The 24,977-nt window shown below is 43.3% G+C and overlaps 1 protein-coding gene across 1 annotated transcript; it reads right to left on the minus strand.

Moving 5' to 3' along the window:
- Positions 1 to 290: 290 nt before the first annotated feature.
- Positions 291 to 24,194, minus strand: PLAAT5 (phospholipase A and acyltransferase 5). Its single transcript, XM_027090683.1, is given in 8 exon segments — positions 291 to 427; positions 2,512 to 2,769; positions 4,701 to 4,792; positions 4,795 to 4,813; positions 21,401 to 21,500; positions 23,292 to 23,385; positions 23,943 to 24,116; positions 24,119 to 24,194. Coding segments are annotated over 8 exon segments (906 nt in total). The 3' UTR covers positions 291 to 334.
- Between the last annotated feature and the right edge of the window lie 783 nt (positions 24,195 to 24,977).

Consider the following 24,977-nt stretch of genomic DNA (forward strand, 5'->3'; position numbering starts at 1 on the left):
AGGATGTTTCAAGCGCCACAGACTAGGTTCAGCCTAAAAAGTAAGTAAGGCTCCTTCCTCCAAAGAGAGTAAGATGAAGTATGTGAAATGCCTAGCACAGTGCCTGGCACCTAATAGATGCAGAATAAATATTAGGTTCTCCCCACCCTGAGAGGCCAGGGGTCGATGAGCACATATATTGGATGTATTTCTGGCGGGGTAATTGGGTACATTCTAGATTCTTCCAGAAACTCACAATTTTCTCACACGGGGCGGTGGGGAGAGCGAGGCAGGGGAGGGAAGGAGGCACGTTCTCTCTGCCGACGTCAGTAGCTCTTCCTCTTCTTCAGAGGCTTCAGGCCATTGCTGCTTTGCGCCTTAGGCTGTCCACCACGGCTGAAAGCACCGCCCCTGCAGCCTTGGCTCCCTCTGTCAGCATGTGCTCTACCTGCAAAGCTGACCAGTTCATAGGACCCTCTGTGAGGCTCCTAGGCTCGCACCCTGCCCCACCCCTACCTCACCACACCCCGTCAGGAGCTGGCCTGCCTAAGAAGCAGCCACCCTCGATTCCCAAAGACCCTAGAGCTGCAAGAGACCTGGAGAAGCCAGGACGGCCTGAGGTGCACATCAGAGGCAGGAGCGAGCCCTTTCCCCAGGAGGCATCCAGGGCCCCTGGTCCCCTTCCTCCCCCCGAGAGCCATTCAGCCCACGGTCTGCCACTAGCACGGGGCTCAGAGGAGCACAGCCACTGAGTCCCTTATTCTACACACAGGGAACCTGAGAGCCAGGGAGGGGAGCTCACTTGGACAAAGTCACACAGTGAACGGCATCCGCACTTAGATCTGGGCTCGGGTCTCATGCACGCCAGGCCCAGGCTCCTTAGCAGGACCTCCTATAACCCCCTTGCGCCCTGGGGTCTTCTTTCCATGCACAGATGCTCAGGAGACAGGAGATCCCTCACACCAGAGCCCACCAGGCCCGAGCACTAGTACAAGATCTCACAAGCATGGAATGGCTGGGAGAAGAGGCAGAGCAGGAAGGAGGAAGATGCAGAGAGTGGAGGGGGGGCCAGTGGGCGGGGCTGCTAACCCTCGCTGAGAAACGGGAGAGGGACAGTAGAGAGACCAGCGCTGGGATTCGAGCCCCATAGGTCAAGAGAACACAGGTAACATAGAAAAGAAAATGGGAAAATTATGTTCCACCTTTCAATCTTGATCCTTCTAATCTATTAAAAAGGCAACAGTACACACTTCCTCCTCTCATCTCATGGGGTTTTAGTAAGGCCCAAATAGTAACAAGAGCAGCTCAAATTGTCACAGGTATTTAGGCTTCCAAAGCTTTTTCACACATAGCGTACCACATTTAATTTATCACCATCCTATACGTGGGGGAAGCGGGCGAGGGGGGGAAGGATGACAGACCCAAGTACACACAAGCCAGGCAGGGAATGTGGGTGAAGCTGGTAGGTGACATACGGATGCCCCACACCCCTTCTAAAGGGGGAGCTCCTACTCGGCCCTGTAGAGTGTTAGCAAGCTGGAACGAGGGCCCAGTGGCCTGATCAAGAGTCTATCATACAGAGTGAAGTAAGTCAGAAAGAAAAAGACAAATACCGTATGCTAACGCATATCTATGGAATTTAAGAAAAAAAAAAATGTCATGAAGAACCTAGGGGTAAGACAGGAATAAAGACACAGACCTACTAGAGAATGGACTTGAAGATATGGGGAGGGGGAAGGGTGAGCTGTGACAAAGCCAGAGAGAGGCATGGACATATATACACTACCAAACGTAAAATAGATAGCTAGTGGGAAGCAGCCGCATAGCACAGGGAGATCAACTCTGTGCTTTGTGACCGACCGCCTAGAGGGGTGGGATAGGGAGGGTGGAAGGGAGGGAGACGCAAGAGGGAAGAGATATGGGAACATATGTATATGTATAACTGATTCACTTTGTTATAAAGCAGAAACTAACACACCATTGTAAAGCAATTATACCCCAATAAAGATGTTAAAAAATAAAATTAAATTAAAAAAATAGGTTGTCCAAGAGAAGAGGCTGGGAATCCAGATCTTTTTATATAAAATTTCTATATTCTTAAATGTTTGCAAGTCATTCAAATTAAGAAAAAAAAAATACTAGTCATCCAAGCTAAACACATCTGTGGGCCAGATGTGGCCCGCGGGCTGCTAGTTTGCAACTTTAGCTCTGAGTATCTACCGCAGTTTTTCCCCTTTTTGTAAAGGAAGAAAACCGTTTCAGAAATAAGATGATTTGGCCGAGGAGAGCATGCCAGTTTAAGTGGCTGAGGAGGGATTCCACCTGGTGGTCTTACTATGCAGCCCAGTGCCCCCTCTACTCCTCCATGGGTCAGTAGAGGTGAAAACACCTCCTGAGCCGTCCTGGAGCAACGGAAGGCCCCACAAGCCCAACAAATAATAATGAAAACACCGATCACCAATTGAACCCCTGATGCAGCAACAAGCCCCAAGACCCCGGGTCAGAGCCGGGCGGGGGCAGGGGGTGCCACACCTGCTGGCTCCTGGGCACGCCGTACCTCAGGTCATTGACAAAGCGCTTGCAGTTCCCGTCGATCAGGCTGTACTGCACTATCTTGCTGGTCATCTTTTTCGTCTGCTGGATGACCTTGTCCACGGGCAGGGGCAGGTATGTCCCATCCAGCTCGTTGTTGACCTTCCAGGAGCAGCCATGCAGCACGTCCTCCAGACAACTGTATTTCACCACCGCCCGGTTGCTGAAGACAGACGTGATGCTGCTGGCCTCAAATTCCTCACCTAGAGGCCAAAGACAAGCCAAAGTTGGAAGCTGCAAGGGGCAGTGGGGCAGAGCACCGGCTCACTCCAGCCGCTGGATCAGTGGCTCCTCTTGGGGTCCTGGTTTCACCGTCTCTAAAAGGCACAGCGGAGGATGGGAAGTTGGACTAAATGAACTGCAAAGGGCCAGCTTTCCGCACTCCCCACTTTCAACCACCACTCTCAATCTCTTTCTCATCAAGCTCCAGGGGTACCTTATGGTGTAGGCCCAGACTCCACTCCGTGTACAGACCTGATCAAGTCCTAGGACTGGGGTCTTGCTTTCCTAACCAGACTCCAGCAATCTTCACAAACATGTGACGAATACCCTTACAGGTAAGAGTCAGCTCCTGGACAAGGGGCTGTCATGCGGTTCCAGGACAGGCCTCCCTCTGCCACCATGCAGACCCGCTCCAACCCACTTCCACCCAGAGGCACTCTGCCTTTCCCTCTGCTCAAGTATCAGGATTCTCACTGAGTGTTTGTTTGAAAACAGGGTTCCACAGCTTGGAAAAACAGAAACGTCTGAAAACTGCTGTATTATCACATTCAGTCCTTAGAGGAGAGAGAGCTCCAGAGAAGGTCTGGAAGTTGCCCAAGGCCAGGTGGGTGGTAATTTAATATCAGGACTGTTTTTCTGCTACAACCATATGGACAGGCAAACGTGGGAACCCTCCCCCTCTGTAAGTTGTCTGAGTGCAAGAAATGTCCCTTGTTCCTTTCTGAAGTATTTGAGGACTATCTGCTGATTTTGCAAAAGCTGGCAGTAGGCAATTCGGCTCTCAGGAACAAAGATGGCAGAATTCATTTTTGAAGGAAGATCTGATGGGGGGCGGTGGTGACAAAACTGTTAACTTGTACAACTCTTTGGTTACCCAAGAGGAAGGCTCCTGGACTTAGTCTGGAAAGGAGAGATGAAGATGAATGCGATGTGGAGCGATTTTTCATTCTTCGTGTAGGCATCCAGGCAGGAAGGGGGACGGGTGTGGGTGGATCGGGTGGGGAAGCAAAGCGAGGGGAGAGGGACTCTGCTCTGCAGGAAGGTCTCAGCCAGGTGAGGGGCAGGGCCAACCGAGGGGGACAGGAGACAAGGATGAGAGCTGTGAACAAGGTGCGGCCACAGGCATTTGGTACCAGAGCCCTTCTGTAATCTAATCTTGAACGGGCAGTACTTGCACAGGAGGCAAAATCCCCAAAGCATCAAAGATTACCCAGAGGAGCCCCTGCCTCCCCTTCTCCCAGCTCCCCCATCTCCTGAGGCCACCATGTGACCAATGGTTCTGGATGTCCAGTTTTAAGCTGTTTCACATTCTGTGCTGTAATCTTCCACTATCACCACTTCTGCCCCCATCGAATCTCCACCAAAATTTAATGAGTCACCCGTTTAATCTCAGCCCTGTGTTAATGCTGCAATGAAAGGAGAACGATGCCCACACTGGGGGTGGAGCAGCCTGGAACGGGTTGGAAAAGCAGGGAGACAAGGTGAGGATGGAGGTGCCAGAGGTGACCAGGAAGCCAGATGGATGCAGCATCTGGGGCAATAGGAAGCAAGTGACAATCAGAACGCGTAAGCATCTGCACCCCTCCCAGGGGACCCTCAGAAGGATACTGAACTGCTGTCATTACCAAATGGAGGCTCTGGTTCTTACACTTCTATTTTAAAAGAAAGAGTGGTCTAGGTGGTCAGGGAACTTAGGAATGATCTTTATACTTTTATCTGTCGTAGGGCTGGACACTCAGTGGTTTTTGGTGGACAGAGACCAAGCTCTATCACACAGTAAATTAAGGTCCAGTCGTGCTTTGGGTGTTCTGTTGCTAAAGTAAGGCAGCAGCTGAGGAACACAGTAATTAGCTGTCCTTCTTTTTACTTTGCTAACTTCAATAACGATATTTCAATAGAGTATTCACTCTGACTTGTGGGAGCAGGTGGACCACACAGTCATCTTCCACATAGACGGCCCAGTGCTCGTAGCCAACCCGGAAAATCTCAATCAGGTCTCAGGTCTGGGTCTTGGTTTACCCTATGACGGAAATGGAATGGAATGGAGGAGGAAGTCCAGAGACCTCCTTGTTTGGGGATCAGCTACAGCTCAGCCTGAAGACACTGCCTTTCATCATTTTACAGAAACCCAGGCTGCAAAAAGCTCTCTTCACACAAATGACCGAGGCACCCGCCCACTCCTGCTACCACCCTCGTTATTAAAGCCACCGAGGCTGACAGTCCCAGCTCCAAATGCACAGCTCCGTCTGCATACATGCCCTGTGATAAGCAAAGGAGCTCCTGTAAGCATTTCTCCTTGAAACTCAGCACCATGCGAGCTTTCTCAATAGAGGGCGCTAGAGAGGCACTGCAAGAGGAAAAGGTTCTGCAGGTTCTGGCTTTGGGCTGGGGAGTTACACCAAACTCCCATTCTTGGGATAAATCTCACCTAGTAATGATGTATAATCCTTTTTATATGTTGCTGAATTCAGTTTTTTACTATTTTGTTGAGGACTTTCACGTCTACGTTCATAAGGGATATTAGTCTGTAGTTCTTTTCTTTGCCTGACTTTAGTATCAGGGTAACACTGACCTCAGAATGAGTTGGGGAGCATTCCCTCCTCTATTTTTAGAGTTTGTGAGGGACTGGTAATTGGTAATTCTTCTTCTTCAAATGTATGGTGAAGCCCTCTGGGCCTGAATTTTTCCTTGTGAAAAGATGTTTATTTACTAATTCAATTTACCTGTTATAGGTCTGTTCAGATTTTCCAGTTATTCCTGAGCCAGTTTTGTACTCTGCGTCTTTCTAAGAGTTTGTTCATTTCATGTAAGTTTTCTAATTTGTTAGCATAAAGTTATTCACAGTATTCCTTTATTATCCTTTTAATTTCTGTAAGACTGGTAGTAAACCACCTCTTCCATTCTTGATTTTGGTAACTTGAGTTTTCCTTTTCTTGGTCAGTGAACGTAGCCAAGGTTTTGTTGATTTTATTTATCTTCTCAGAGAACCAACATATGGCCTCACTGATTTTCTCCATTTATTTCCGTTTTCTATTTCATTGATTTCTGCTCCAATACTTATTATTTCCTTCCTTCTGCTTGCTTTGGGTTTAGTTTGCTTTCCTTTCTCCAGTTTACTGAGGTAGGAATTTGGATTATTGATTTGAAATCTTCCTTTTTTTTTTAAAGATTTTTTTGATGTGGACCATTTTTAAAGTCTTTATTGAATTTGTTACAATATTGCTTCTGCTTATTATGTTTTGGTTTTTTGGCCACGACGCATGTGGGATACTAGCTCCCCGACCAAGGATCGAACCCACACCAGCTCATATTAAATTTTATTCTAAGCACTGCTTTAACTGCATCTCATAAAACTTGATATGCTCTGTTTTCATTTTCATTCAACTCAAAATATCTTCCAATTTCTCTATTTTTTCTTTTACCCACGGGTTATTTAGAAGTATGTTTTTTAATTTCCAAATACTTGTAGATTTCCCAAATTTCATTCTGTTATTAATTTCTAACTTAATTTCATGTGAACAAAGAAATACTTTATATTATTTCAATCCCTTTAAATTTGCTGAGACTTGCTTTATGGCCTAGAATATGGCCTATCCTGGGGAACATTCACATCTGCTTATGAAGAATATGTATTCTGCTATTGTTGAGTGGACTATTCTGTAAACGTCAGTTAGGTCAAGTTGGTTAATATCGTCGTTCAAATCTCCTATATGCTCACTGATTTTCTGTCACGTTGTTCTATCCAGCATTGACAGTGTAGTATTTAAAACCCCCAACTATTATTTCTGAATTGTCTATTTCTCTCTTCAATTCTATCAGCTTTTGCTTCAAGAATTTGGAGATTATGTTGTTAAATGTGTGTGTTTATAACTGTTATATCTTCATGATGAATTAACGTTTTATCATTGCAAACAGTTTCTCTTTTTTCCTAGTAATACTTCTTCCCTTAAAGTCTATTTTTTCTGGTATTAGTGTAACCACTCCAGCTGTGGTTCTGCTTGTGTCTTTTTACATCCTTTTACTTCCAACCTATTTATGACCTTGAATCTAAACTATGCCTCTTGTAGGTGGCATATAACTGGATCTTGTATTATCAAGTCAGATGATCTCTGCCTTTTCTGGACTGTTTAATTGAGTCACATTTCTCCCTGTTGATTGGATTTCTCCCTGTCCATTTCAGCCTCCCTCCCTTGTGCTATTATTGTCATATTTACTACATCTTGGCATGTTAAAAGGCCAATAATAAAATTTTATAATTACTGTTTAATTCGATTGTCTTTTTAATTAGGATAAAAGCTAAAATATATATTTATACTCTTTGATAATAATAACCAATGTAATTACCTTTATGGGTGCTTTTTTTCTTTTCCTTTTTGCCACACCGCATGGCTTGTAGGAGCTTAGTTGCCTGACCAGGGATTGAACCTGGGCCCTAAGCAGTGACAGAGCAGAGTCTTAACCACTGGACCACCAGGAATCTCCCATGCTTCGTATTCTTTCATGTGGATTAGTTACTATCTGGTGTGACTTCCTTTCAGCCTGAAGAATTTTCTTTGCTATTCCCTTTAAGGCAGTCTTCACTTATCTGACCGGGGCACGAACCCGCGTCCCCTGCATCGGCAGGCGGACTCTCAACCACTGCGCCACCAGGGAGGCCCCTACTTTCATTTTTGAAAGACAGTTTACTGGATATAGGATTTTTGGTTGACATTTTTTCTTTTGGAACTTTTCAAATGCTATTCCACTGCTTTCTGGCCTCCGTCGTTTCTGATGAAAAGCCAGCTATCAATTTTATTGTGGTTCCCTTGTACATGATGAGTCTTTCTTTCTCTTGCTGCTTTCAAGATTTTCTCTTTGTGTTTGGCTTTCAGCCGTTTGGATTCTGATTCCCCCCCAGGGCTGGTGGTTGCCGTTGTCTGTCTGTTTGTTTAGAGGTTTGCCTGGATTGGTTCTGTGATGTCTGTTTCCCTCAGAGCAACCACTGGTGTATCTGCTTCAGTTTTGTTTATTTGTTTGTTTTTTCTTGCTCTTATTTTCAAGCCTGGCATAAAAATAATGGTCAGCCAGTGACTGGGCAGAGGTTAAGCCACATCTTGGGCCAATAAGGCATCACTCCTTTCCTACGGAGCTCGGTGTGGTTTGGAGAATTCATTCAGGTTCTCAAGTTTAGAAGTCTGTCCCAGCTGTTACTTTCTGCATTCACAAGGCCTCGTGTTCCTCCAGGAGCTAGAGACTCACGCAGGCCCCTCTGTTCTCTCCCAAATGTGTGTGCAGCCTTGTGCACCCCTTAGAGAACAGCAGCTTTTCTAGACCCTCTTCAGCTGTCTCATTACCTGGGTTTCCGTATTAAAGGTCTGGCTGGTCTGTTAGTCCATCATTTGTCCCAACCAGTATTGCAACCTCAGGCTAGGCCTTCCATGATGTTTGTCACTGAGATAACTATTGTTTTCCACAACATCTCTGGGCGTGGAATTTTCCAACAAATAAAGTTGCCCTCTGCTGCCACTGCCAGTCCTCCTGGCAGGTCCCACCCACCCAGGTAACAACTTCCCCACCACAGAGCTGGGGGAGGTGGGGGACTTACTAAGACACTACAGCTCTCCATTGTTCTGAGATTCCAAGATTCAGTAGGCTTTCTTAATTCAACACTTATCAATTTGTTGTATGCCTTTGGTCAAATTCCAGAGTCTTTAAATGGTTGTCTTTGATGGTTCTGTCCAGCTTTATTTTTGCTGTTTGGGGATATTTTTCTGAGATGCTCAGTTAGCCACTCCAGATGTCCTGCCCACTTGACGGAATGAATTTTTATGGGCAAAAAGCAGACCATCTACTCAGTGATATTACATGGAAGGAATTGAGGCCAAGAAAGGGAGTGGATTTTAGAATTTTTATGGGCAAAAATCAGGCCAAGAAAGATGAAGTGCTTCGTCCAAGGTCCTAGGCAAGTCAGTGGCAGAGCTAGGACCAGAACTGGGGTCCTGGACCCAACCAACTCCTTCTGCCTTAAAGAGAAAATACGGTGGCAACTGAGCTCCCACTAGAGGGCGCTCCAAACTAGCCTTCTCATCTGGAAAGCAGAATCACTATCCTTGCTGTTTTTTCCTCGAATTATCTGCCAGTAAGAAGACAGCACAATTCATTGTGATGCTAGTCTAAGCAAAAAAAAAAAAAAAAAAAAAAAAAAGAAATCCACGTGCTGGTCATCAAGGATATTGAACAAGCTTTGTGGTACAGGAAACAAAAAATTCTGGGGTTGAGGGGAGTGGATTTTAGAATTTTAAGTTTTCTTTTGTTCCTTAATACTCTCCACCTGCAATATTGCCTCTGGATAGGGGTAGTCAGGTGGAAACTTGAATGGGATTCACAACAGACTTACAGTCACCTAGAGTTACCTGCTCTCTTGCTGAAGTTTCTCCCTCTATAAATTGATGGTATTGAGCTTTGAGTCTCAACCTTGGCTGCACACGGAAATCACCTGCAGAGCTTTTAAAAATTAAGATTGATGTGGAGTATGGCCTGGGAACCAGAATTTTAAGAGCTCCCCGGGTGACTCTAATGGCAGCCAAGGTTGTAGCCATATTGGGAGCTTTTCCAAGGTCCCATCCTTCCTTTTTCCTTAACTTTAGCCTGTCCCCAGCATTTCATGAACCTTAGGGAACCTGTCTATATCCTCCAGGGCGAACTCCACTCCCAGCTGATGCTCCAATCTTCAAATCCAGATTAAGGTTTCCCTGCCCCTTTTTCTCTCTTTGGAATAAGATATGACTTTGAAATCTTCCATCCATCTGCTATTTATTTCCTTTGCACAAGCTGGCAACCCAGCTCTGGCCCTTCTCCCAGAAATAGGCACCTGGTTGGAAAAACCAGTCTTTCATAAGGCCGCTGGATGATAACAGTTTCTGAAAGTCTTATAACTAAGACAGGGGTGGTGCAGGGAAGTGGGTGGAGGGCTCGTTCCTGCCTGCAGCATGTGGCAGGGAGGCAGGAACAAAACCACAAAGACAGAGCTTTATTTTGAACTCCTGGGAGTAAAAATGTAAAGTCCCTAGCTGTTTCTGAAACACACTGATTCTTGGGTCAGTTCCTGACCAGGCACTGGAGCAGATGTGGGAAGCTGGGAGCAGAAGAAAATCATCATGATACAGGTATTAGGAATTTCACTTTCAGCTCTGATCCTAACCCAGATGATACCTCAGAAATAAAACCTGAAGCCTCAGACACAGACATGACACCAAGCAGAGAATTCGAGTTACAACGGTAGGCAGAGAAAAGCCAGCTCTACCATCCACCAGTCCCACCCATCAGGAAACTTCCACAAGCCTCTTAGATAGCCTCATCCACCAGAGGGCAGACAGCAGAAGCAAGAACTACAATCCTGCAGCCTGTGGAACAAAAACCACATTCACAGAAAGATAGACAAAATGAAAAGGCAGAGGGCTATGTACCAGATGAAGGAACAAGATAATACCCCAGAAAAACAACTAAATGAAATGGAGATAGGCAACCTTCCAGAAAAAGAATTCAGAGTAATGATAGTGAAGATGATCCAGGACCTCGGAAAAACAATGGAGGCAAAGGTAGAGAAGATGCAAGACGTGTTTAACAAAGACCTAGAAGAATTAAAGAACAAACACCTACAAGAACTAAAGAACAAACACCTAGAAGAATTAAAGAACAAACAAACAGAGATGAACAGTACAATAACTGAAATGAAAAATGCACCAGAAGGAATCAATTGCAGAATAACTGAGGCAGAACAACAGATAAGTGACCTGGAAGACAGAATGGTGGAATTCACTGCTGCAGAACAGAATAAAGAAAAAAGAATGAAAAGAAATGAAGACAGCCTAAGAGACCTCTGGGACAACATTAAACGCAACAACATTCACATTACAGGGGTCCCAAAAGGAGGAGAGAGAAAGGACCCCGAGAAAATATTTGAAGAGGTTATAGTCGAAAACTTCCCTAACATGGGAAAGGAAATAGCCATCCAAGTCCAGGAAGCGCAGAGAGTCCCAGGCAGGATAAACCCAAGGAGAAACACTCCGAGACACATAGTAATCAAATTGACAAAAATTAAAGACAAAGAAAAATTATTGAAAGCAGCAAGGGAAAAACGACAAATAACATACAAGGGAACTCCCATAAGGTTAACAGCTGATTTCTCAGCAGAAACTCTACAAGCCAGAAGGGAGTGACATGATATACTTAAAGTGATGAAAGGGAAGAACCTACAACCAAGATTACTCTACCCAGCAAGGATCTCATTCAAATTCGATGGAGAAATCAAAAGCTTTACAGACAAGCAAAAGCTAAGAGAATTCAGCACCACCAAACCAGCTCTACAACAAATGCTAAAGGAACTTCTCTAAGTGGGAAACACAAGAGAAGAAAAGGACCTACAAAAACAAACCAAACAAAGATTGGTTTTGACATGTATACACTGATGTGTATAAAATGGATGACTAATAAGAAAAGAAAGAAAGAAAGAAAAAAAAAAGGTATAGGGAAGATAATCGTAAAAGATTTGGAAAAATTGTAAATACTTAAAAGATATCTGCACTCAGACTGCTTAACAAGCATCTTCAAGTTTATGTACCATCTAACAGAAATGGCAAATAGAAATCATAGAAGATACTTTCTGTACTTAAGCAAGATTCATACTCAAAGAAAAAGTTTTACCCCAAGTCAACAGATTAGCATATATATACATATAAATGTTCATCTGTAGGGGTTTTGTGTGTATGTATTTATTGAAATAAAATGTGCATATTTCTTTTAAAAAAAAAAAAAAGAATGGTAGGCAGCTACAAAGTCATAGAAAGAAGACAGGGTTTGTTGTTAGGAGACCTCATTCAAATCCCAACTCTGCCACTTACTAGGTGTTCGACACATTCTCAGGAGAACTTCCGAGAAAGCAAAGATGTTGGTCTTTACAAAAGAACATTTTACAAATGTCGAAAGATTACTGTATGCCCCAATGGAGCGCCTCACTCCTAATTACTCTGTTATGAATCTGCCATGGTGAACTTTTTTCTAATCCCTTGCAGTGAATACGATGGTCTTATTCCCCCCAGAAATTCTCCCTTTATGTATTCAATCAACGAATATTTATCAAGCACCTACTAGTTTAAGCACTGGGAATACAGCAGTGAATAAGGCTGACAAAAGCTCTGCCCTCTTTTGGAAGGAGACAGTCAATAAGCAAAATGACTATATAATGTGATACATGCTATTAAGGCAATAAATGGGGTGATGTGATGGAATGCTAAGACTACTTTAGTACCATATGTACTGAAGTGTAGCCATGGTAGATGGTCTGGATTCTTCTGATAGCAGCCCTCTCATTTCTCTTCAGGTAATTTCTCCCTTCCTCCCCAGCCCTGTGATCCTCGTGGGGATGCCAATCATTGCACCCTTTCAACTCGGGCCAATCCGAGCCTTTCCCTTGGGATTTTTTTTTTAAATTATTATTGAGGTATAACTGGCATGCAACATTATATTAGTTTCAGGTATCCAACATAATAATTTGATATTTGTATATATTGCAGAATGGTCACCACCACAATAAGTCTAGTTAACACCCATCACCATACATAGTTACAGAATTTGTTTTTCCTCGTGAAGAGAACTGTTAAGATTTAGTCTCTTAGCAACTTTCAAATACGCAATACAGCATTATTAATTATAGCCGCCACGCTGTACATCACAGCCTGTTCGGTTTTATAACTGAACATTTGTACCATTTAATTCCCTTCACCCATTTTGCCCACCTCCCAGCCCCTGCCTCTGGCGACCACCAATCTGTTCTCTGTATCTATGAGCTCGGGGGGGTTTTTTTGTTTGCTTGGTTGGTTGGTTGGGGTTTGTGTGTTTGCCTGTTTTCAGGATTTCTTGTATTTAAAGCAAGGGAAGAGATGCTGTCTATTTCCTCTGGGGTTGCTAAGTGGGACCTCCCTTCTCTAAACCGCATGGAAGAAGCTGTTGATGTAGAGGAAAATTGAGGCCATCGATCTGAAAGAAACCAAGGGGAGAGGTGGCCAGACAGACAGGATCCCCTGGCAGCGCCAGGGGCCCAGATCCTGGTTCCAGTCTCTAAGAGCCCAGATCTGCCCAGGTTCCTACGGTGAGTCCTCCCTGACTCTAAGTTACCCTAGTAACCTTGCAATTTAAAAAATCTCTTCTTGACTTATACTAGCTAAAGCTGGTTTTCTATAATCCAACTGAAAGGGGAGTGGTGTGACATAGAGTGACTGTGGATACACTCTGGGCCCCAAGGGCAGGAGAGACCTCTATGAAGAGGTAAGATTTAGGCTGAGAAGGTAAAGGCACGAGGAAGAAAATTATGTGACCATCTGGAGGGTCACTCCAGGCAGGGGCAGGACAAAGGCTCTTGGGCAGGAGGGTTTAGTGTGGCTGAATATGAAGGGAGAGAAGGTCTGATGAGACTGTAGAAGAAGAAAAGGACCCCGTCGTGGTGGAGGTGGAGGTCTTTCCGACACCAGTTATAGACAGGAGACCATGAGGGCAGACGAGTCCTTCAGGATACTGGTTGTGAAAGGGAGGAGGGGCACCAGGTGGGAAATGGACAGAAACAGGGGTCCAGGGAGGGCGTTTTCAAGACAGGAAGGACGACAGCACATGAGTGCTGGTAGCACGGCTCCAGCAGGAGGGAGATATTGAAGGCGGCAGAGAGAGAAGATTAATCAGCAGCAAAGGGTCCTGAAAAAAGTGGGAGGGGCTGAGATCAAGAGCCCCCGAGGAGGAGCTGGCCTTCCCATAGAGAGGTCAGGGAGGGCCTTTCTGACCAGAAGACACGCACTGGTATGCCTGGGCTGCCATAACAAAATACCACATGCTGGGTGGCTTAAACAAGGGAAATTTATCTTCTCACAGTTCTGGAGGCTGGTGAATCCAAAGACCAAGGTGCCAGAAAGGTAGGTTTCACCCTGAGGCCTCTTCTCTTGGCTTGTAGGCAGCTGCCACCTCACTGCAAGCTCACATGACGACACATGGGAGATCTCAGTTCCCCAACCAGGGACTGAGCCCTAGCCACAACAATGAAAGCTCCTAATCCTAACCGCTAGACCACCAGGGAACTCCCAAGTGACTACTTCTTTGTGTGTGGAGAGAGAGAGCTAGCTCTCTGGTGTCCCTTCTTATAAGGGCACTAATCCTATCATGTTAGGGCCCCACCCTTATGATCCCATTTAACCTTAATTACTTCTTACTCCAAATAGAGTCATGCTGAAGATTAGGACTGCAACATATGAATGTGGTGGGGGGAGGGAGGGACCCACATACACTGAGTCCATAACAACATATGTGAGCTGGATTTGCAAAACCAGGAAAGAGCAGTCTTGGCAACCCAGTGAGTGCAAAGGCTCTGAGAAAGGGAGGACTTGGGTTCATGAAATGTACAGAAAAGAGGCGGGGATGGTTGGTACAGGGTGATCAGGGGGAGGAGAGAGATACAAGATGAATCTGGAGATGATATACAGATCCAGACAATAGAAAGCAAAAAGGAGAGAATGTGGGCAGGGTGGGGGGGTGGACGTGTGTCCATGGTGAGCAATCTCTGAGGCCTCATTTGAGTAAAAGAGCTGGTGCTCCTCATGTGCTAGGACCTCAAGATGCATTTATCTCATCTGTCCTATCTTGGCATTAATTCACCCCTGTTACACAAAGCAGTAAGTCGTTCCATGTATTTTAAAGGGTATGTACATGTCTTGATGAGATCAGCAGAAATAGGAGTCAAATGATAGAGCCTCAAAATGGCATGAGGTTAGTGAAGGTGGAAAGTAAGCATGTCCGTCAAAGACCTACACATAGACCTCCATCAGGTTAAGATGAAAACAGAACAGCTTGAAGTGACACATCCCAGCAGGTTTTTGTCCTGACTCTCTGAAACAGGGGCAAGTGAATGAAACCATGTATTAATGTTACACAAAGTTTCATATGGGGAGCTGGTAATGATGTTGCTTGTCATTTTATAAGATAAATTCCTCTCTTCCTCCTATTACCCAAATAGTCCACAAGCACCTTGAGGCCAAGGACAAGACTAGCCTCCCAGATCTCTGCTGAGTAAAACACTGTAGAGAAGCAATGCTATACACTCCTTATTTCGCTATTAAGTAAAATCCTATTCATCTTGTATTACATTTTTGCCATTAACACTGAGGTCTACAGACCTGCTTTTGCCTATAACGTTATCAAAAGAAACTCCAGAGTGCTCACTTCGGCAGCACATATACTAAAGAAACTCCAGAGCCTAACCTTAAAAAATGCAAGTCCTGGTGGCGCAGTGATTGGGGGTCCGCCTGCCGACGCAGGGGACGCGGGTTCGTGCCCTGGTCCAGGAGGATCCCACATGCCGCCGAGCGGCTGGGCCTGTGAGCCATGGCCGCTGAGCCTGCGTGTCCGGAGCCTGTGCTCCGCAGCGAGAGAGGCCACAGCAGTGAGAGGCCCGTGTACCGCAAAAAAAAAAAAAAAAAAAATGCAAGTCCTTATAAATTTCCATTTAAAAGGAATCTTCGCTTTGTGACCACCTAGAGGGGTGGGATACGGAGGGTGGGAGGGAGATGCAAGAGGGAGGAGATATGGGGATATATGTATATGTATAGCTAATTCACTTTGTTATAAAGCAGGAACTAACACACCATTGTAAAGCAATTATACCCCAATAAAGATGTTAAAAATAAATAAATAAAATTAAGTGTTTAAAGTGATGGCCACCCTGCAGCTGCAGAGATAGCTGTATCTTTCCACGGCATCAAGCTTGCTAAAGAATCTGACTTGACAAAGTATCAAATTGAAAACACAAGAGTATCAGGTTTGAGGTACTGTGCAATATGGAGGCTTCCTGAATATTCATTAACCGTCACCAACTTGTTCTGTTCTCTGTTAATATAAATCAGTCCTTAGAATATCATCTGAACAAAGTGGTGTTGAGACATTCTAGAAATTGTTGTAGTTCAAGGAGGAACTGAAATTCCTATTGGTGGTTGGGCTTGATAACTCACTGGCCTGGTAATAACGTTGGAATCTTGACACCTCTATATTCCTAAACCATACAATTGAGACCAACTCAATTGGCGCCTTCCTCTCCTATCATAAAATGAGAAATAAAAACCTTTGACTGTAAGGATTTTTATTTTACTAAAGAGATTAAGAGTCTCACCACCATTTGAACAAGTACAACGTAGCGAGTCATAGTATGTCCAGCAGTAACTGATGGCCAAGCTCTCTAGCAGACCCTGAGTACCTCGGATCACATGACACTATAATCACTGCTAGAAGACACCTTCAAAACTTCGGATCAATCTACTCATGTTTTCTTATAATTTAAATTCTTTTAGAAGATAACTGTATATATCCAAGAGAACTGAAAGTGTGGACACAGGTCCACCCTTGTACATGAATGTTCATAGCAGCATTATTCCTAACAACCAAAGGTGGACGCAACCCAAACGTCCATCAACAGATGAATGGCTGAACAAAATGTACTGATCGTATATCCATACAATGGAACACTACTGGCCAATAAAAATGAATGAAATACTGACACGGGCTACAACATGGATGGACCTTATAAACATTATGCTAAGTGAAAGGAGCCAGATACAAGAGATCACAGATTGTATGATTCCATTCACATGAAACGTCCAGAAGAGGCAAATACTTAGAGACAAAAATCAGGTTAGTGGTTTCCAGGGACTAGGGACAAGGGAAAATGAGGAGACTGCTAATGATGTGGAGTTTCTTTTTAGGGGGATGAAAGCATTCTAAAATTAGACCATTATGATGGTTGCACAACTCTGTGAATGTACTAAAAACCACCACACGGTACACTTTAAAAGGATAAATTTTAGGTATACGTGAATTGTATCTCAATAAGGTGGTCATTTTTTAAAAAGGTAACTGACAGCTTAAGCAAAAGTACAATAACAACAATGTATGTTGGGATTTATAACATATGTAGAAGCAAAATGGATGTTAATAATGCAGTGAAAAAAAAAATAATGCAGTGACGCCAGATATGGAGAAATGGAGCGACTGTAAGCTTCTTATACTATAAATAAAGTGGTACAGTATCACTCGAAGGTAGACCATAGTAAGTTAAAAATGTAGAATATAAAAACTAAAACAAGAATTAAAATGACAAAACACAAGGAATGATAGTCAATAAACCACAAATGAAATAAAACTGAATCACAAAAAACAATCAAAAAGAAGTCGGGGAAAAAAAGGAGAAAGGAAACAAAAGAACAGATAGGACAAATAGGAAATAACAGATAGGACAAATACAGATAGGACAAATAGGGATGGCAGACTTAAATCTCAGCCTATTAATAGTCATATTAAAGTACATAGTCTAAACGTCCTAGTGAAAAGGTAGAGATTGTTGATTGGATAAAAAAATAAAACCCAACTCTATGCTGCCTACAAGAAACACATTTTAAATATAAATGCATAAATAGGTTAAAAGGAGAAGGAAGAAAATGACATACTATGCTAACACTAATTGAAAGAGCTGGAGTGACTATATTAATATCAGACAAAGTAGACTTCAAAGCAATGAATCTTTCTAGGAATAAAGAAGGTATTATTTGTAATAATAAAGGAATCAATTCATCAATAATGAATAACAATACTAAATGTTTACATATCTAATGATACGACCTTATGATTCATTAAAAACAAACTGATAAAACTACAGAGAAATAAATCTACAATTATAGTCAAAATTTCAGTACTCCTCTATGTAATTAATAGAAAAATATAAACAGAAGACCTGAATAACACTATGAACCAACTTGACCTAATAGATATTTATAGACTACTCCACCAACAATAGCAGAATACACGTTCTTCCCAAAAACTAACAATATTTACCAAGAAGGACCATATCTGGGGCTGTAAAACAAGTCTCGTTAAATTGAAATGGATTCAAGTCATACAAAATACATTCTCTGACCACAACAGAATAACTTAATAACCAAAAGATATCTTGGAAAATCTCCAAGCATTTGGAAACTAAATAACATTTTTCATAACCCACAGGAGATAAAAAGGGGGGGGGAATTACTTTGAATTGAACAAAAATGAAAATACAACATGCCAAAATTTGTGGGACACCACAAAGCAGTGCTTAAGGGGAAGTTTATAGTAATAAATGCCTATAATAGATAAGAAGAAAAGTCTGAAATCAGTGTCCTCTACTTCCACCTTAAGACAGAAAAAGAAGTGCAAATTAAAACCAAAGTAAATAGAAAAAAGGAAATAATAAAAATCAGAACAGGATCAGAGATATAGAAAACAGAAAAACAACAGAAGAAAATCAATGAAATCAAGAGCTGGTTCTCTGAGAAAATCCATAAAATTGTTAAAACTCTAACCGAATTGATCAGGGAAAAAAGAGAAGACGCAAATTACCAATATCAGGAATGAGAGAGGTGACATCATTACATGTCCTACAGATACTAAATGGATAACAAGGGAAAATTATGAACAACTTTATGCCAATATATTTGACAAAGCTCACTCAAGAAGAAACAGATAATGTGAATATCCCAAAATATATGAAGGAAATTGATTTTGTGGTTAAAAATCCTTCAAACAAAGAAAACACCAGGCCCAGACAGCTTCACTGGTAAATTCTAACCAACATTAAAGGAAAAAATAATACCAATTCTTCACAAGAATTCTGTGGAGTAGGAATACTTCCAAACTCATTCTATGAGGCTTGCATTACCGTAATACCAAAACAGACAAATACAAGAAAATAAAATTTAACAAATTAATACCCTTTATGAATATAAATGCAAAAATTCAAAGCAAAATTTTGTAAATTGCATAAAACAATATATAAAAAGAATAATACATCATGGTCACATGTGTTTTCGCCCCCCAGGATTTCTAGGTTGTTATAACATCTGAACACCAGCCAATATAATTCAAACTAAAAAAGAAAAATTATATGATCATCTCAATAGGTACAGAAAAAGCATGTGTTAAAATTCAATGTCTATTCCTGATTTTTTTTTCCAAAGAAACTCTCAACAAACTGGTAAAAGAAAGGAACTTTCTTAACCTAATAAAAGGCATCTATGAAAAACCTACAGCTTATATCATACTAAATGGTAAAGACTGAATGCTTTCCCTCTAAGTTAAGGAATTAGATAAAGATGTCTGCTCCCACCACTTCCATGAAGCATTGTACTGAAGATTCTGGCTAGTATCAGTACAATTTAAGACAAAAATAAAGGCATCCAGCTAGGAAAGGAAAAAGCGAAACTGTCTTTAGAGGTGACATGATATGTAAAAAGTCTAATGGAATCGACCCCCAAAAAGTTACTCAAGTAAATAAGTCAGTAAATAAGGTTGAAAGACACAAGATAAGTATCCTTATCTAAGTACCCTGGCAAAAGTCAATTATATTTCCAATTACTAGCAATAAACAATCAGAAATTGACATTTTTTTCACTTTAAATGTTCAAAATTGAAATTTTAAATTTTCTGAAATACCATTTCAATAGCATCAAAAAGTATGAAATACTTTCAAAAAGATGTGCAGGATCCGAAGCTGAAATTTACAAAACACTGCTGAGAGAAATTAAAGAAGACCTAAGTAAACAGAATACCTTGTTCATGAGCCAGGAGACAACATTGTGAAGACACCAATTCTCTTAAAATTTGATGTGATTCCAGGGAAAATCTCAGCAGGCGTTTTATAGAACCTAGGATAGCCAAAACTACTTTGAAGAAGAACAACAGAATCGGAGGGCTCACATTCTTGACTTCAAGAGTTATTACAAAGCTACAGTAATCAACATAGTGTGGTATTGGCCTTACAATAGGCAAATAGGATCAATGGAATAAAACAGCCCAGAAAGGGACCCACTAGTATGTGGATAACTGGTTTTTACAAGGTGCAAAGGCAACTCAGTGGGAAAAGGACAGTCGTTTCTAGAAATGGTGCTGGAATAGCTTGATAGCCACGAGGAAAAAAAAATAAACGTCGATTTATACCTCATGCCATAAACAAAAATCAACGCAAAATGTATCAAAGATGTAAAGGTAATGTGTAAAAACTAAATGTAAAAACTAAAACTTTAAAATAGCTGGAAGAAAAGAGGAGAAAACCTTTGTGACCTTGGTTTAGGCAAAGATTTCTCAGATACAACACCAAAGGCACAATTCATAAAAGAAAAACTTATAAATTGGACCTCAACAGAGTTAAAATATTTTGTTCTTCAAAAGATACTGTTGGGCTTCCCTGGTGGCGCAGCGGTTGGGAGTCCGTCTGCCGATGCAGGGGACGCGGGTTCGTGCCCCGGTCCGGGAGGATCCCACATGCCGCGGAGCGGCTGGGCCCGTGGGCCATGGCCACTGGGCCTGCGCGTCCAGAGCCTGTGCTCCGCGGCGGGAGAGGCCACAGCAGTGAGAGGCCCATGTAACACACACACACACACAAAAAAGATACTGTTAAGAAAACAAAAACACAAACCACAGACTGAGAGAGAATATTGCAAGTGATGATGAACTCCATCTGTACTTGTATACAGAATTTCTGAAGAACTCTCAGATAAACCAAGAGAAAATATAGGCAAAAGATTTGGATACTTCACCAAAGATTATATATAAATATAAGGAAAGCAAATAAACACATGCAAAGATTTTCAACATCATTAGTCATTAAGGGAATGCAAATTACAACAGCAATGAGATACCGGCATACATATTGGGAGAGCTAAAGTTAAAGAGATTGACCAAACCAAATGCTGAAGAGGACGAGGAGGAACTGGAACTCTCACATACTGCTGGTGGGAAGGTAAAATGGCACAACCACTTTGGAAAACAGTAAGTTAAACAAACATCTACCAAATGATTTAGCCACTATATTCCTACGTATTCACCCAAGAGAAAACATATGTCTATACAAAGATCTGTAAACAGATGTTCATAGCAGCTTTATTTGTAACAGCCAGAACTGGAAACAACCCAAATGCCCATCAACGGGTGAATGGATAGATAGGGGTCTATCCATACAATGAAATCCTGCTCAGTAATAACAAGGAATAAACTACTGATAACCTGCAACATGGATATAATTTGAAATAATTACGTGAAAGGAGGCAGACAAAAAAGAGCTCATACAATATGATTCCATTTATATAAGTCTCTAGAAAACGCAAACTAACGCACAATGACAGAAAGTGCATCAGTTGTTGCCTGGGGATGGGAGTGGGAAGAGGGAGGGGTTTACAGAAGGGAACAAAGAAAGCTTTGGGAGTGATGGAGATGTTCGTTATCTTGATTGTGGTGATGGTTTCATGGGTGAATACATATGTCAAAACATATCCAAATGTATATTGCATATTCTGAATAGATGAAGTTTATTGTACGTCAGTTATACCTCAATAAAGCTCAATAATCAGCTCCGTAAAGCTGTTATTAAAAAATTTTAAAGGCATAAGCAACATCCCAAATCAGTGTGCAATTCAACCTGCCACAGTATAAATAAAGTAAAAGACAATATTATGTAGGGAAGAAGTCGCCAGGAAGTTAAAGATATGCCTGGTCTGAGAATTCCCGAGATACCCACCTCTGCTGCCTGCTCTATTAACCTTCCCGCACTCCCAGGCTCCAGAGCTGAATTCCACTCTGCTCTCTTCTGGTTGGGTGTGGACTCCAAGGGCTTCTCCCTAAATGAATTTTGTGATTATACAGTTAATAAACAAAACACTTTTTCACAATTATTGGAAATTCTGTATTACTTCAGATTTACGATTTTAAGATATCTTTTAGTTTTCAGATTATAGGAAACATTCCCCCCCCCCCCAAGCTTGTTTCTGTGATGCCATTTGCTGTCATACAAAATAATGGCTGTTTTTTGCTTTTCAGACAATTGTTTAAAATGCTAATGATAGCAATGAGTTGCTTTCAGGGGCTTTCCCCCCCTCCTCTGATAATCTTTTTTTTTTTAATATTTATCAGTGATACTTGGGGGTGGGAGGGAGGGAGACGCAAGAGGGAAGAGATATGGGAACATATGTATATGTATAACTGATTCACTTTGTTATAAAGCAGAAACTAACACATCATTGTAAAGCAATTATACCCCAATAAAGATGTTAAAAAAAAAAAAGAAGTTCTGAAAAAGCTGATAAAACAACAGTCCCCACAGACCTACTAGAGAAACGACTTGAGGATACAGGGAGGGGGACGGGTAAGCTGGGACTAAGTGAGTGAGTGGCAAGGACATATATACACTACCAAACCTAAAATAGATAGCTAGTGGGAAACAGCCGCATAGCACAGGGAGATCAGCTTGGTGCTTTGTGACCACCTAGAGGGGTGGGAGAGGGAGGGTGGGAGGGAGGGATACAAAAGATGGAGGAGATATGGGGACATGTATATGTATAACTGATTCACTTTGTTATAAAGCAGAAACTAACACACCATTGTAAAGCAATTATACCCCAATAAAGATGTTAAAAAAAAAAAGTGATACTTGGACATAGCTTTTTAAAAAATGGTAACTGTACATAATGACTTATACGGAAATGCAACAGGCCTCTGCTCTTTCCCTTCCCCTCCCAGTCCTCCTGGCCAGAGGCAAGCCCCTGGAACTCTTGAGCTGTTTCTTCCAATAATTAGCTCCATGTTTCTGAGAAATCTTGTTGACAACACTGTAACTGCAAGTAATGTGAAAGAAATCAGTATATTTTGTCCCTAGAAACAAAATGTTACAGGAGAGGACTGAAACTAAAGGTAGGAGTATGCTTTTGGGGTAGAAAAGCAGAGTGAAATATATGGGGGCCAAAAAGACCTGGGTTTGAATCCTGGCTCTGATATGTGCTGTTCAACCTTGAGCTAGTAAACTAGTCTGTCTGAACCTCAGTTTGATTGTCTATAAAATAGAGATGCTAATATTTTTCTCGCAGTCAAGAGGGTTAAATGAGAAAGCATATGTACACATCTAATACATTACCAACCCCCAAATGGCATTTTCTTTACCTTCCCCAAATTTTAACTCTTCTCCAAAAGTACAGTAGATGGGAGCAGGGGAGTGGGGGAACCCCTCATTTTCCATATTGCTCTTCTCCAAACTTTCAGCTCTCAGAATTTTAAACAGAAGCAACTGTCATGTTTTTAATGAAAGCGAATTGCAGAAATTGGCAAGAAGGTTGCATCATTCATTAGTTACTGAGCCCAGCTGGCAAAATATTGTAAGCACTCTTGGAAAGCAATTCAGTTCTCAGGAGTCTGTAGAATGGCCTTGCGGCTAGAAACTGCTACAAGGTAGCCTCCCTCCAGCAGGTCCCAGGACTGCCCTCTGGCTGTTATTACCAGGAGCACACCAGCCTTCGTTAGTGGTAGGCTGGTTCGCAAAACCAGCTCAGGATTTGTTTCACAAAATTGTCATCAAAGTCGGTTCTTCAAAAGGCTTCTAACCACCCAAAGACCCAGTCCTTACATACAAAGAATCTTACCCCTGCCGGACGCTGCTTCTGCCCTGTTCTAACGTGTCCTGCTGTGCCTGCTTGGGCAAGAGCTGGACCAACTCTTGAGATCCCACAGATTCTTCTAATTCAAGGGGAAAAAAAATGTTATTGAATATTTAAACCACAACTGCCTTCTATAGGGCGTGAAACCCATGAAAGGAGGATTGGAGCGAGCACCTTGACAGCTATGCAGAGGTGGGAGCTCCAGTCTAGAACCAAGCCTGGCACCTGGTTAGCCCTCAATAAACTTTGGGATAAAGGGGGTTGTGAGACCATCCTGGAGAGGGATCAGTTCCTCCGGGAAAGAGAGGCTTTGGAATTCCTGGGTACAGACTCGGGAAGAGGATGCCTCTATCCCAGATGGCAGAATCCTCGGGGCCAAACCCAATGGCAGAAGCTTCTGCGGAGCCAGAGCTGTTATTATAACTCTACCTGCCCGGCAGCTACCCCGTCTGTCCCATTTCCACCCTAAATACAACAGGAAGGTAAATACTCGAGAGAGTCACTGGACGCCTGGTTCGCTTCGATTACATTAATAACCAACGATCATTCCAAAATATTCACTCATTTCGGTTAACAAGCATTTCGCACAATGAACAAATATCTACGAGAAGGAGAGTTGAAAGAAACCATGGTGACCTTTCTGGGGGTCCAACGGCCTGCTGGGGCCTGGAGAACGACCCCGGAAGGTTCCAGGCCCAGGCGTGGGGGCTTGGTGAGGAGGAGCCCCCCTCCCGCGGCGACCCGACTGGGGCCCAGGCGAAAGTCCAGGAGCAGGCTGGGTGTCATTCGTCCGTACACTCGCGGTTTCCGAGGCGGCCTGAGGCGGGGCCGGAGGAACCTAGGGAGGAGGCGCCCGCACTCGCGCTCGGCGGCGGGGCTCAGGCCCATCCCGCTGCTGCCGCCCCGCCGGTCCCCGGGCCTCGCTGGGGGCGACTCGCCAGGCCAGTTCCCAGTCGGCGCGGCCCCGGGTCGGCAGAGCTGCGGGGTCCGGGACGCTGCTTGCTGGGAGGGCGGAGGGGCGCGGAGTGGGCACGCGGGCGCGCAGCGAACGGCGGGGGCGCGCGGCCAGAGCGCGCGGGGCGAGGGCGGCGCGGGCGCAGTGAGCACGTGTCCGAACACAGCCGGCGCTGATGGGGGCGCTTGAAAGCCCAGGAACCTGCGCGGGGCCGGGGGCTGGGGGGCGCTTTGAGAGGAAAGGCAGGGAAAAGCGGCGTAGGAGGCGATTGGGGTGGAAAGTAACAGAATAGTTTCTGTAAGACTCAGAGGTGGCATCTGATGTGGCTGGAGAAGCTGAAGGTCCACGGAGCAGAGGAGCGACATCTGGAGATAGGGGTTGAGGCCAAGTTAGGAGGGCTTGGGGAGGTACGCTCAGGAGTTAAAATCTTGGGCGATTCAGACCAGATCGAGCGATCGATAGATAATCTTTTATATGTTTTTATTAAAATTATATACATAATATGTAATATATATACAAAAGAATCCATGGAATACATGTAGTTATGAAACATGACGATAAAATTACCACCCGTGAAAACACCATCCTACTAAGAACCGCAACACACCTAGCACAGAGGCTCCTCCTACCTGTGTGTTCTTCCCTTATCCCATCTCCCAGCCCCACCCTCACCTCCACCCCCATCCCCCAGAGGTCACCTCTCTCCAGTCTATCAT

The sequence above is a fragment of the Aethalodelphis obliquidens genome, unplaced genomic scaffold, assembly GCF_003676395.1.
Source record: "Aethalodelphis obliquidens isolate GAN/ISIS:26980383/991018 unplaced genomic scaffold, ASM367639v1 scaffold69, whole genome shotgun sequence".
NCBI classification, from domain to species: domain Eukaryota; kingdom Metazoa; phylum Chordata; class Mammalia; order Artiodactyla; family Delphinidae; genus Aethalodelphis; species Aethalodelphis obliquidens.